Source organism: Kogia breviceps, chromosome 3, assembly GCF_026419965.1.
Source record: "Kogia breviceps isolate mKogBre1 chromosome 3, mKogBre1 haplotype 1, whole genome shotgun sequence".
NCBI classification, from domain to species: domain Eukaryota; kingdom Metazoa; phylum Chordata; class Mammalia; order Artiodactyla; family Physeteridae; genus Kogia; species Kogia breviceps.
The window spans coordinates 88,535,112-88,549,403 of NC_081312.1; the positions used below are offsets into that span (position 1 = coordinate 88,535,112).

The following is a 14,292-nucleotide window of genomic DNA, read 5'->3' on the forward strand; positions in this document are numbered from 1 at the left end:
TTTCCACCTTTCCCAGGCAGCCCAGGGCAGCAGGCACCTGGGCCTGAGGGCAAAACAGGGACAGGTACCTGGAAGTGAGCTGAGGCTAGAGTCCTGGGGACATCCAGTCCCTGGAGTGGAGGGAAGGACCAGGCTTGGGGGTTGAGGATTAAGTAGAGAGTTAGCATTGAGTACTATTTTGCTTTGCTTTTAATTATTGTTGTGCTTTGTTGTTTCCTCTATATTTCACTTTGAAACACTTTGAACCTGCCGAAAAGGTATAAGAATAGTACAAGGAACATCCCTTTACCTTTCACCTAGATTTGCCATTTGTTACCATTTTGCCACATTTGCTGTTTGCCAAACCATTTGAGAGGATAGACATCTATACTTTGTTTTAAACATTCATTTCATTAAATTAAGCTTTTTACCCTGGTCTATAGCCAGGGTAATCTTCAAGACTGGTTTTGCACTTGGAAGTGACCTGGAGACTCCCAGGCCTCCTGTGAGATCCTGGATTTGCAGCTCAGTCCTGCCCTGCCCCTCAGCACTGGTGGCTCCTGGGAGGGTTCCTCCCACCCCAAACATTTTATCATGAGCTCTTTCAAACACAGAAAAGTAGAAGGAATTTTACAGTGATCTCCCATATATGTACTAACTAGATTCTACACTGAACTCCTGGGAGTTTTTAAGCTGGAGGGTCTTTAGCAGGGTTTTGTGGCTGAGTGGTCTTAGCAGGCAGGTTGCGTACAGTTCCTGAGCCCTATCCCACAAGTCTGATACCAGTCCCAGATGTGGGACTGAAAGTGGACACACACTCAGGGGAGCCTGCCTGGCCAACTTTGTTTCAAGCCTTCTCCCCACCCACCCGTGGTGGGGTCTTGCTCCCACTGGGGGCACAGGCTGAGGCTGGCACACCCAGAGGCAGGGTACTGGCCAGGGATCCTCTATAGTTTTGGACATGGGGTGGGTGCTGTGCATTTGAGCTAGGTCCTCCTGGGCTCTGGGCCCTGAGCTTCTTGCTAGCCCAGCTCTGCGTTGCAGGGGTGGAGGTGCCTGAAGTCATCAAGGACCTCTGCCAGCGAGCCTCATACATCAGCCAGGGTAAGATCTGGTGGACCCTCATCTGGGAATGTTGGAGGGAGAGCTGGGGTCAGGGAGGTGCTTTTTGTTTACCCAGAATGACTGGGATCAGGGCCCTCACTAGCCCAAATAGCACCTTCACGCAAATTACAAAAAGGCAGAGAAGGGCTTCCCTGGTGGCGCAGTGGTTGAGAATCCGCCTGCTGATGCAGGGGACACGGGTTAGTGCCCCGATCCAGGAAGATCCCACATGCCGCGGAGCGGCTGGGCCCGTGAGCCATGGCCGCTGAGCCTGCGCGTCCGGAGCCTGTGCTCTGCAACGGGAGAGGCCACAACGGTGAGAGGCCCGCGTACCACAAAAAAAAAAAAAAAAAAGGCAGAGAAAGCCCTGTGGGAAGGGGAGAGCAGGCAGCCTGCTGGATTTCAGCACTCACCTGCTGCCTGAATCAGATGCCCTCTTGAAGGGCACAACTGTATTGACACCTTGGTGGGGGCCCCAGGATCTGACTCATTCTCTTGCTAGGTCTCTGTGGGAATCCTGTTGTTCCCTGGCTGAGAGCTCTGACCCTTTCTTAACAGAGTAGGTGTGGAGGCAGACATGGGGCAGCAGAGGACCAAGTGGCTCAGGTGGCCAAGGTCCTACCCTATCTCCTGCATTCCTGTCCCAGTCCCTCTCCCAGGGTGAGTGCTCGCTGTCCCCGAAGGGGCGCCAACATCAAGTTGGGGCTGACAACATGGAGAATGCAGTGCCCCATGGACACAGACCCTCCCCAGGAAATTCGACGGAGGTTTGACAAGAAGTACACCTGCTCCTCCCCTTAAGCCCAGGCAGTTCATCCATCCCTTCAGCATGCATACATTGATTACTTGGTGCCAGGCACTGTGCTGGCACTGGGGGTGCAGGCAGGATGAATAATCCCTGCCCAAGAATGTCTGATAAGAGAGTCTGGTACAGTGATAGTTACAATGTCTGATTAATGTTATAATAGTGGTAAGAGCAAGGGCCTTCAGAGCTTAAGGAAGTGCTCACCTCTGCCTGGGAGGTAGGGAAGGCTTCCTGGAGGAAGTGTCCTTTGAGTCTCCAGTAAAGGGTGAGAATGGAGCTAGTGGGAGTTGAGAGCTACAGACTGGAAGGGGAAAGGTGACCGCGTGACCACCTGCGAGGCCGTCCCCGCACTGACAGCCCACTTGAGGAGTATGGTATTGAGGAGCCTTTGGGGTCTGAACCCTACTTGGCTTGAGTAACTAGATGCACCTTTCCCCCTTCTAGAGAGCGGGTCCACATTAGCATCGGGTCCTTGGCCGAGAGAGAGCCGAGACTTCCTGTCTCCCAGGGTAATGTTGTTCCAGCCCCTGCTGTTCACCGAGGCTCACGGAGAGAAGTTTCAACGCAACCGTGGCCACCAGACTGTGCAGCAGTTCAAGCGCTTCGTCGAGAACTACCGGCGCCACATCAGCTGCCTGGCCGTGTTCTATCCCCATCGCTGGGGCTCTCTTCCTGGAGAGGGCCTACACTGTGAGTGACGGCCGTGAAGGGACAGGTCTTAACAATTAGCCACAGCCCTGGGGGTGGGGCCTGTTGTGAGTGACGGACAGCCCTGGGGGCGGGGCCTCCGGGTGCGCGAGGGGCCGGCTGGAATGGAGACCACGGGAGGCTTGTTGCCTGCAATGGTAGCCGCCAGCCGGCGCCTGCGCTGAGCTCACCCGACTGGGCCCTCCGCTGACTTTGCCTTTGTGGCTCATCACGTAGGCATCACGGACACCACCCTCGTGGGCATCATCCTGTCGCGGGGCACGGCGGCCAGCCTCTCCTTCATGTTCTCCTACATCCTGCTCGCCATGTGCCGCAACCTCATCACCTTCCTGCGAGAGACATTCATCAACCGCTACGTGCCCTTCGACGCCGCCGTGGACTCCCATTGCCTCGTTGCCTCCACTGCCATCGTCCTCGCCAGCAGGGCCTGGGAGTCCCGAGGATTCTCTCCACTTCCTCCCTCCCCCTGCCGGCTCCCCCTCCTCTGAGAGCCCCCTCCTCTCTACCTGCACGTAATTTGAGTGTGAGTCTTAGATGTCCTTTCATAGGATGATGGTGGCCCCCGCAGTGGTGTGAAGTAAGCCCAGGAGCCCCTCACTGCCCCACACTCTCAAGGCTACCTTACCAGCCTCCCACTGACAAGTTACTAACACCCCAGAATGAGTGCACATAATGTGTGAGCTCTCCCAGGTTTTATGTTTTAAAACATAATTCTGAGGAATTCCCTGGTGGTCCAGTGGTTAGGGCTGGATGCTCTCACTGCCAGGGCCCCGGGTTCTTTACCTAGACGGGGAACTAAGATCCCACAAGCCTCTTGGTGAGCCAAACAAACAAAAACACGTAATTCTATGAGAGAAACCAAAGGAATGAACTTCTAATGGTATAATTTCAGACGCATGTGGCTGTTTTCATGGATGGTGTGTATGTGGGGCAGGGGAGGAACAGGAGGTTTATTAAAGAGTGTAAGTCCAGATCCCTAGGGTCCTTTTTCAGGCCCCCAACTCTGGCTGGCTGGAGTCCTAGAGCTTGGGCTGAATGGGTTGAGCACCCTGCAGTGGGCTGGCCCCAGGCTCAACCCCACCCTGTCTGGTCTTCCTTAGCCTTACACAGTGCAGGCCATGTGGTGAATGTCTACCTCTTCTCCATCAGCCTGCTCAGCATCCTCTCCTGCCTCTTCCCCGGCCTCTTCCATGACAACAGGTGAGGAGTGTGTATGTGTGTGTGCGTGTGTGTGGCCTGGCTCGGGGGTGAAGGGGCTGGAATTCTTTGCAGAAATTCTCTTGGCTCAGAGGAGTGTGTCACCCTCCAAGTTATAGGACAATGACCAGCCTGAGTCCCAATCCCAAGTCGCAGAAAGGGAGACTGGTGGCTGGTGTGGGGTGCCTCCTCTGGAGGATCCTTTCTGGAGGTCCCAGACTTCTCACAGGATCCAACCTTGCTTTCCCTAACCCTCAGGTCCGAGTTCCCCCAGAAGTGTTACTGGTGGTTCTTCCAGACCGTGCCAGGTGAGAGCCCTCTCTGCTCCGTGAATTTCTGGGCCTGGCTCTGAGTTCCAGGCTCTGGGTTCTATCTGCCACAGGCAGCCCAGTCGCTCTCACTCGGCCCCCATAGCCTTCACGGTGTGCCAGGCTCTGCCCTTGCCCTGAGCGCTCTCCTGGGCAGTAGGAGATTCTGCATTCCAGGCCTTCTCTCAGGAGCTTAGCTGGGCTTCTGCCCCAGCTCTGAACTAGTCCCTCCCTCTGAGGAATGGGAGTGCACCCCTCCACCCCCGACACACACACCTACCGTGACAGTGACTTGGAGGAATGCTATGCCCCAGCTGCATGGGGGAGGGACCAGGCTCTTTGTGGAGCCTGGTGGACACTCTCTCCCCCTCTCCCCCTCCATTCTGTAGTCTGTCTTGACAAGAGCTATTTGGGGGCATATTCCTAACTCCCCATAATCACCCATTTTAGAGCTATTGGCTGTGAATCTATTCAAATGCTTCTTGAAGCTATTTATATTTTCACTCTGTTCCCCCCTTGGGGTAACACGTTTTCTACGCTACTTTCTGTGAAACACAGCGTGTTGTTTTTTATTTTTCTTTAAACCCTAAAACGATTGGCTTTGAACTTCAGAGAGTGCTTGCTAACTCCTGCACACTGGGGTTTAGTGGATCAGGCCGCGTTTATGCCCTTCTCTCCATTCAGGACTTTACAGGCTTTGGCTAGATCCCTTCTTAACCTCTACTTTTCCACACTACAGGGCTCTAATCTTCTTCACTTCTGCCTCTCTCCTCCTTGATCACTTGAGGGACCATTATGTGGAATGGCTCCAGAAGTGCCCTCCTGTGCACTTCTAACCTGGGATCCCCTTTGAGAGGAGGGATCTCCCACCAGATCTGGGCCAGATCCAGGGGGGCTCTGGTGATGAGCAGCGACAGTGTGGTCCCACTCGCTCACTAACGGTGCCAGTGTGCTCACGCTTGGTGCTGTGGCTGCCAGGTAGAGTGCAGCTGGAGTGCTGGCCAAGCCTTGACTCCCTGACGGCAGGGCCTACAATGTCCAGAGTTCTACCCAGAGGGCTCAGAGCAGCTGCCCTGTACATTCATTCACTCAGCACACATGTCCATAAGGCCCATGGTGTGCCAGGCCCTGCACTAGGCACTCAGGTGCAGTGGTGAACTAGCCTAGCCTGGTCCCTGTTCTTGTGGACCTGAGAGTCAAGAAAGTGACAGATGTAAAACAAGTAATGACACAGGTGCTTGAAAAATAACGATCATGACAAGGTCCACGAGGACAAGGAGGGTCTGTTGAGATGAAAGGTACCTGTGATCAGTGGTGTCGGAGAGAGGAGGAGGGAAGGATGCTAGGCTTTCTGCCCCCTGCCTGGAGCTGTGGAGTGGAGAGGGGACCCTGGCAGCCTCAGAACAGCCCCCTCTGTGAGGCCCTGCTCCTCTGCCCTCACCTCATGTTCATCTGCAGGTCTCATGGGGGTCAGCTGCTCCTGGTTCTCGCCATCATGTACGCCCCTGCCCCCCACCACTTCTGGCGCCGCAGCTTCCGGGGCTTCTGGCTGACCCACCACTGCTACATCCTGCTCTACGTGCTGGTGAGGGCTTTGGGCTGTGAACCAGGCCAGCAGAGTCTGGGCAGATGTTCCCAGGGAGGCAGTGATGCCTGAAACATCAGTTCTCCATCCCCTTTGTTATTTCAAGTATCCTCTTCACTTCTCCGTATCTCTCTCAAAAGGTGGAGACTATAGTATAGGGCTCTTAGGTAGGCTGACCCAATATGCGGCACTTGGAAGACTGACTCCCTGGCATGGGATCTGTAGTAGCAGCCTTACCAGGCTGATCTGCATTCCTTCCAGACACCCCACAGCATTTCTGCCCAGCCAGTCTTTCCCTACTTTGGGTGGTGGTTTGGGCTCTTGGGTGGACTGTCTGCATTCAAGGGAGCGTCACCTTCTTAAATAGAAACTTACCTTAAATAAGTTCTGCCACTTTGGTTCTGATCCTGTTTTCTGGGGTGTTAGCTACCCCATCCAGCTAGCTAAGTGCCACCTGTAAAGTTAATGAACTTGCTCAAAATGTCTTCATTGGACTGTTGATAGAACGGATTTTTAAGACTCCACCTCTCCCCTTTCCTTCTTAACCTGGGCCCCTGCCTCCCTTCCTTCACATTCCCTCCCTTCTTCTCTCCTGTTCCCTTTTCACCTTTCCCTGGCTTTGTCCTCAGCTGCTTCAGCTGGCTATTTCCAGAGATGACTCTGATCTATGCCCCTATGTCATGGCTCTAGTTGGCCTGCCTTTCTCACAGACACAGGCATTTCCCCGAAGGGCACCCTGAGGGCCTTGCTGAGAAGTTAAACCAAGTCCCAATGCCCTGATGTCCCCATTGATGATAGCTTGGCTGCCAGCATTCAAGAAGTGCAGAGCCCAGATGGCTGCCCTATCACCTGGCTCCAGGCAGAACTGTACACAGGGTTCTCCTTTGTCCTGAGACAAGGGAGAAAGGTCATCATTGCCTGGGTCAGGCTGGTGCTGGGGTGCAGTCTGTCTTCACTGATAGGTAGGAGGGTCTGCTTCCATCCTGCTTGAGGCTCAGCACTTCATGGTTCTGAAGATGACTATCCAGCCTGGGCTTAGGATGTTTCCTAGAACTGATGACGTTTGTTTCTCTGGAAATTGTGGCTAATTTATGCCTCCCTCCCAACGTTCCTGATAATGGGTAGAGAGCCCTAGCATCTGGGTTACTGTTTCTGTTAGGGGTGGAAATGATGGTCTTGTTTCTGGTGATAAAGCAGCTTTTTTGAACTAGATGGGAGACTCAAAAGAGTGGCCAGCCTGGTTCCCTGAGACCAAGTTCGGTTTCTGATTTATCTCCAGTTGTGGGGATCACTGGGGGATCCAGAAGGGAAGTTAGCAGCTCAGAAAGGTACAGGCTCCTCTGCTGGGAAGTCCTAGCCCCTGCAGCTTGGGAGTGTCTCACCTGGGGGGAGATCAGAGCCAAAGCACCTGCTGCCTTCCCGTTTATCTCAGGTATGGCCACTTGACCTCTGGCAGAAAGAGAAGTTACAAGTAAACGACCCCAGTGTGGAGCAGACCCTGGGGAAGGGTGTCCAGGCTCCTGATCCAGGCTGTAGAGGGTGGATAGCAAGCAGAAACTGAGCTGGCAGGCTGTTCCCCAGGCTCCTCAGTCAACCATGACCCTGCGGCAGCTTTGTGGTTTAAAGGTAGAGCCAACACCGAGCAAGGTGTATAAACAAAGGAGTATGAAGTCACCTTGACATTGTTCTCAGCCTGGTTGGATTCTCAGAAAGCCTTGGGGGTGGGCGTGAGCTCCATAATGAAAGAGGAACTTGGGAAAACTGGAGCCAATTCAGAGAAGAGCCCAAGGAGGTTTCAGTTAGCTCTGTGGGGAAAGTTTCAAGAATTGGCTAACACTCAGCTGGAGGAATGGAGAGCTGAATGAGGAACCAGAGTTCACTGTCACTGTTATGTGTTGAGGGTCTAGTATATACTTGCTCTGTGCTAGGCCCAGCAGAGGAGGGGGAGACTCTAAGGTCTGCCCTCAGGAACTGAGGATTTGCTGCAGAGATAAGTGCCCTGCACGTGAAATGATCAAAATGAACAGACAATACAGGATTAATTGCTGAGCTGAGTGTTCTAGTCAGTCAGTTAGAAGAGCTCATTGAAGGGAGTTTCGTTTGGGCCACACTGGTTAGAGAAGACTTTGGGGAGAAGGTGGAACTTTCACTAAGCTTAAGGAGAGATAAGCTAAGGTTTGACAGGGCAGAGTAGAAACTGAAGAGCATTCCAGGTGGAAGGGCATGAGGGACTTCCCTGGTGGTCCAGTGGTTAGGACTGTGTGCTTTCCCTGCTGAGGGCCCAGGCTGAATCCCTGGTTGGGCAAAAAAAAAAAAAAAGAAAATGAGAAAGGCATGAACACTGGTGCAGAGGTGGGAATGATGATAGAATATTCGGGGCACAGAGGAGATGGGCCTGGCTATGAATGGCCAACAGGGCAGTAGGTGCTGGCAGGACATGGCGGACCTGTGCAGGTTGCAGCTGCAGCTGAAGGGCTGTGGCTCAGCTGAGAGGCTGTGCCAGGTGGGAGATCATAGAAAGAGAAGAGCAGAGGGTGAGGAAATCAGCCTTGGGCAACACCCAGGATTGGGGGTGGGAGAAGGAGCAGAGCCAGTGCAGGAGACAGAATGTAAACAGCCAGAGAAGGAAAGAGGGAGAACCCGTAGAGCACTGTTGCAGAAGTGGCAAGGCGGGGGTGGTCACTAGAGCCACAGGCTGCCAAGCACGGGAGCGAATGCAGTCTGAAGGGAGACCTCGGGGTCTGGTCACTTGTGAGCCCTCTGTGAGCAGGTCCTGAGAAGACGTGGAGGCGGGAGCCAGGATGACCATACTCGGGAGCAAGCAAGTGGGAAGAAGGCGGCAAGTCGTGTCTGACCACATTAGACCAGCTTGTTGGGGAAAGGACTGGAGCTGGACAATACCTGTCCGTTATTTCATGGAAAAGGAGGACTGGTTAGGTGTCCTTAGTCTCCAAAGGGATAGGGTAAATTGGGGAAACTCCTTCCATTAACTCAGTAATTACTGAGCACCTACCGTGTGCCAGGCAGAAACTGATTGGAGCTGAGAGTGTCATGGCAAATGAAATGGACACAGTCCCTACTCCTCTAGTCCAGTGGGGAGAACAACAGTAAACATGTCCACGGATGAAGGAACACAAGTATCGTGGATGACGAGAATGCTCTGAAGGGAGTTAACAGGGAGAAGGGATAGGGAGGGCTGGGTGAAGGCCTGAGGAGGTGGCGTTTCTGCTGAGATCTGAAAAATGAGATGGATGGGAAGAACTAGGGGAAAGGCATTCCCAGCAGAGGGGGCAGCATGTGCAAAGTCCTGAAGCAGAAAGGACTTGCCGTGTCTGAAGAACAGGGAGGGGGAAATGCTGGCAGGTAGAGGCCAGAACATTGCAAGGCCTTGTGGTGCAACGGGAAATCATCTGAGGCCTTTTGAGCTGGGAATGACATGGTAAAACAAACTTTAAAATGTCACACTGGCTGTCTTGGAGAGAATGGATCACAGTAGGGCAACCCAGTGGAAGACCAAGTAGGAGGCTACTGCATGAGTGCAGGTGGCTTGGTCTAGGATGGTGTCAGGAAGATGCAAACAGTCTTATTAACATAAATGCTTTGGAGGATGGGTTGGGAGAGGTTAAGTTTTGGAGCCTGGAAGGAACATGGCACCTGGTGAGGTGAGAAATGGATGGGCCAATTGGGAAAGGATGCAGGGGTCAGACCCTGTTGTGAGTGTGGCTTGGATCTCAGCTATACTCTTTGCTCTATCCAGCTCATCATTCATGGCACCTTCGCTCTGATCCAGCTACCCTGTTTCCACATCTTCTTCCTGGTCCCAGTACTTATCTGTATGGGGGACAAGCTGGTGAGCCTGAGCCGGAAGAAGGTGGAGATCAGTGTGGTGAAGGCTGAGCTGCTGCCTTCAGGTACTAACATAGAGTCTGTCAGGGGAGCAGGCTGGTGGTACTGAGGAAGCTGACAGGCCAGGGCCAGAGCCTGGACCTTGAAATCTCCTGGCCTGGCCCAGTGGAGTCAGCAGGGTCCTTGAGGTGGTAGGGATGAGGGAGCTGGTAAGAGAAGCTCTTTGCCAGGGGACCTGAGCCTCTCTCACAACAGAGAGAGGAGGAGCCCAGGCCAGGCTGCTCCTTGTCCTGCTGACCACCAACCCCAGTGCTGCCCAGCACCCGCTCAGGGTAGACGTGGTCTGAGGGGAGTAATGACCTCTGATCACGGGAAGCCTCCTCTGTCATATTCCAAAAGCAGAGCTGAGGCTGCAGGTTGGGGAACTCTCTAGGGGTCACATTGTTGCTGGGTTCAGGACAGCAGCCTCCCACCCACCTCCCCTCCTCAGGAGTGACCCACTTCAAGTTCCAGCGGCCCCAAGGCTTTGAGTACAAGTCAGGACAGTGGGTGCGGACCGCCTGCCTGGCTCTGGGGACCACAGAGTACCACCCCTTCACCCTGACTTCTGCGCCCCACGAGGACACACTTAGCTTGCACATCCGGGCAGTAGGACCCTGGACCACCCGCCTCAGGGAGATCTACTCACCCCCGACGGGTGACAGCTGTGCCAAACATCCAACGGTGCCCAGACCCAGGCCGGACACACCACATGCTCCCACAGTCCCTTAGCAGGCCTCGGTCCTGCTGCCCCAGACTCCCCACCGTGTTCCTCCCTTCCCCTATCCAGAGACTGATTCTTCCAGATGATGCTACAAGCCCCCCACTACTCCCCACTCCATACGCCTACCTGCATTTCCCTGCCTCCCATTTGTGGCTTCAGAACTATGGTGGTAGCCGAACTTAACTCAAACCCACTCCCCTCCCTGCAGCTGTACCTCGATGGACCATTTGGAGAGGGCCACCAGGAGTGGCATAAGTTTGAGGTGTCCGTGCTGGTGGGAGGGGGCATTGGGGTCACCCCCTTTGCCTCCATCCTCAAAGACCTGGCCTTTAAGTCATCAGTCAGCTGCCAAGTGTTCTGTAGGAAGGTGAGTATCCCTTCCTCCCACCAGCCCCTGGCCCCCTGCTCCCCATCTCTGTGTCCACCCGAACCTGTCTCCTGCCTCTGTCCTTGGCCTCCCTGGTCTGGGAGAGGCTGAGTTGGCCTGACGCCAAGCAAGTCGGGGTATTCCTGGACCCGAAGGGACAGGGTTGTTTCGCCGATGCCTTCCAGGCTCTTCCCTCAGTTAGGGGGTGCCCCACGTAGGATGTGCTTCTGAGAGTCCCTCCAGGCAGCGTTGGAGAGGAAGCCAGCACTTGAAGCACTGTCGGGTTGGGAGAGGGAAGGGCACGCTTGGGGTGGGGCACAAGTGAAACTGGCTCTGCTCTCAAGAGCAAGAGGAGGGGAGGCAGCAAGGCAGGGCTGGCGGGCCTGGATGGCTCTAGGAACACAGCCCAGGCCCTGAGGCCCCTCCACGCCAGGCCCCTTCGCCTCACCCTGGCCCTGGTGGCAGGCCCCTGCTTGTCTCTCTGGGCCTGGCAGGTGAGTCAGGGCCACAGGAATGCAGCGGGCAGAGGCCCAGCCTGTATGCTGTCAGCACTCAGAGGGTGACAGACAGCTCCTCTGTCCGTGCCTCTGTCTCTGCCTCTGAACTCACACAGCCCCCTTTTTCTCCCCATCAGAAGCTGGAGGTGGGTCCCTCCCCGCCCCCGGGGGGGGGCAGCTTCCATTCCCCTGGTCTCTCTCTGAGCCCATGCCCATCCACTCCAGGCAGCCAGCTGGGTCTTTCCAGAGGCTGTTCTGTGACATACCCCTTAGTGGGACCCTCTCCCTCTGGGCAGCCTGTAGGTTGGGAGCCTAGCAGCCTGAGCAGGGCCCACTGGAGGGAGTGGAAGGTCAGGCTCGGCAAGAGAAAGCTGCTTCCCACCCCAACAGACCTTCAGCTCACTTGACAGGGTCCTTTCTCATGGCCCCAGGCTATTGCTCACTTCCACTGCTCTGTGCCCTGGGCCAACGCCATCTCCTGCCTCAGAGCACAGCCCTGTGGCCCTATACATTCCACCTCCCCAGGCTTTCTGGGGAGAGGCACAAGCTGCTAGAGACCAGAAGAGTTCTATTGGTGTGATGATTCCTGGGGTATAGGGAGCCTGAGATGAGCTGGGTCCCAAGCTCTAGCCCTGTCCCCAGATCTACTTCATCTGGGTGACACGGACCCAGCGGCAGTTTGAGTGGCTGGCTGACACCATCCGGGAGGTGGAGGAGAATGACCACCAGGACCTGGTGTCCGTGCACATCTACATCACCCAGCTGGCTGAGAAGTTTGACCTCAGGACCACCATGCTGGTGGTACGTCAGGGCTGGCCAGGCAGGGCAGCTCAGTGGGTATGTGGGTTGACAGGGTAAGGATGGCCAAGGCAGGTGGGTGGACGACCATGTGGACTAGGAGCTGACCGTGGCTCTGCCTGGCTTTGACCTTCCTCCTCTACTCCCTCCCCCAGTACATCTGTGAGCGGCACTTCCAGAAGGTGCTGAACCGGAGTCTGTTCACGGGCTTGCGCTCCATCACCCACTTTGGCCGACCCCCCTTCGAGCCCTTCTTCAACTCTCTGCAGGAGGTCCACCCCCAGGTCAGTCCCACCCCATATTCAGGTTTTCTTCACCTTTATAGTTTGGGGTCTGAGCAAAGCTCCCAAACCTGCTCCATAAGGGAAGGAGAATCCATCTCCAGGGATATTGGTGGGGTAATGGAATGGAAGGGGAGAGGTGTGGGTCACCCTGAGGGGCAAAGGGAGGAATCGGGCAGCAGGGACTTGCCACCTCTGAAGCCGTGATGCCTTGTCCAGAAGGAAAGGCTCGGTGGTTGGGCTGGTCCTCACCATAGACTCAGAGTTATCCTTACCACTGATGCTGTCCAGCCCTCACCCTGGACACCATGAACACTATGCTAGCCACACTCTCATAAAAACTGGGCTAGCCCTCAATCAGACACTAAACTGTCCTCAGCTTGGACATTGATTAACCTGGCCCCTACTGGAAACACTGATCTTGGACCTGAAGCTAGCAAATGTGTTGGAAAATGGAAAAGGCTGGACGCACAGAGAGCAAGTCTACCAAAATTGAGTTAGTTTTATAAACATTGAGGCAGCCCTTACCATGCATGGTACGAAGCAAACCTTCATCAGGAACATGGAATGGTCCTCACCAAGGACTCTTGCTGGTCTTTAACATGAACACGAAGCTAGCCCTCCCTCTGAACACTGAGGTAGCCTTCACTTCTTCCTCCAACAGGTCCAGAAGATCGGGGTGTTTAGCTGTGACCCCCGTGGCATGACCAAGAATGCGGAAAAGGCCTGTCACGGGATTCATTTCTCCCACCATCATGAGAACTTCTAGGCCTCCTGCCCAGGGCCTCTGCCCACTGCCCAGCGGAGCAGAGGTTTGGCCCCATACCTCACCGCTAGCTTTCCTGTTTCTGGCTCCCTCAGCCGTCTGCCCATTCGCGCCTCCCAACCTTGGTCCAGGTGGTCATGGTCAGTCACCTCATGCGAGTTCAGGGACTCCCAGGCCCGGAAGGTCTCAGTCTGGAGAAATGCAAAGGCACTGTGTGGGGACTAGAGGTTGGGAGGTAGGAGAGCTATTATTGCTTTGGGGCAAAGTGACACCTCTTCTTCCAAAATAAGAAAAAAAATCAAAAGACTGGAGCAGACAAAGTGTGTGTGTGTGTGTGTGTGTGTGTGTGTGTGTGTGTGTGTGTGTGTGTGTGTGTGTGTGTGTGTGTGTGTGTAGGGGGCTGTGAGCCTAAGGATGAAATGGGAGCACAGATGCTGGCATCCTAAAATCCCTTCCCCCAAATCTCCCCTCCTCTGAGCTCCCCATTGTCAAAAGGGCTGGCAAATGCCTTAGAGAGGGTAGACCCACAGAGAACAATTTACAGGACCCCCTCAGCACCCCATTCTGACAGCACAGTCGATCTTTTCTGCCAACTTTTTAAACATGTACTGTAGTCAAAACCTGCCCCAACAGGCCTCAAGTGCTCCTCAGCTCTTCTCTCCTCTTCTTGCTCTAATAGCCTCTTTTATAAATAAGCCACTTTCCTGTCTTAGGGTTTCTTTATTCTGCTGCAGGGTGGGGTCCACTCACGCAGCCAGCTCACCGAGGCTGGTCCACATGTTCTCTTTGAGCTTGCCTGTACCCACTGACTAAGGGAACCCCTCCAAGGCCAAGCACCCCAGCTAGAGACCCCTTCCCCTGCTCAGGGGCACCTTTCCTGACAGAGGGCCTCTCAGGGCAGCTAGTGTGGGGCTCCTGCGGCCTGGTCAGAAGGGGCAAAGGGAGGTGTGAGGGCTTCTGGTGACGGTGGGCTGGGCACAAAGAAGGGAGCAGTGAAGCAAGACACAACAGGAGTCTGCAGGGAGCCAGAGTTCACTGGCTTGCTCCAGGACCTCAGTTACTCCTGGTCCTCTGAGCCATGGGAGGGTGGAGCACCTGTGCCTATATGAGTCTTCTATGTAGTGATGACAGCAAGGAGACTGATGAGCACATCACCTAACCTCTTTGGGCCTCTGTTTACTCATCTGCAAAATAACTGAATGCCCTCCAAGTCTACTTAAGGATAGGGCAACCTCTATGATGGAATGTTTGAAGCAGGACTCAATTTCAAGTGATCCTTTCCACTGTC

General features: G+C 54.6%; 1 protein-coding gene across 1 annotated transcript in view; it reads left to right on the forward strand.

The window, feature by feature from the left end:
• Window positions 1-13,090, forward strand: part of DUOX1 (dual oxidase 1) — a 30,271-nt gene extending 17,181 nt beyond the window's left edge. Inside the window, 15 exon segments of the mRNA XM_059057544.2 lie at window positions 1,024-1,093; window positions 1,731-1,862; window positions 2,397-2,538; window positions 2,540-2,576; window positions 2,786-3,016; window positions 3,697-3,796; window positions 4,052-4,107; window positions 5,091-5,101; window positions 5,576-5,686; window positions 9,444-9,597; window positions 10,023-10,255; window positions 10,504-10,662; window positions 11,802-11,957; window positions 12,113-12,241; window positions 12,903-13,090. Of these exon segments, the coding sequence (XP_058913527.1) occupies window positions 1,024-1,093; window positions 1,731-1,862; window positions 2,397-2,538; window positions 2,540-2,576; window positions 2,786-3,016; window positions 3,697-3,796; window positions 4,052-4,107; window positions 5,091-5,101; window positions 5,576-5,686; window positions 9,444-9,597; window positions 10,023-10,255; window positions 10,504-10,662; window positions 11,802-11,957; window positions 12,113-12,241; window positions 12,903-13,007 (1,826 nt within the window). The 3' untranslated portion in view covers window positions 13,008-13,090.
• Window positions 13,091-14,292: the final 1,202 nt, after the last annotated feature.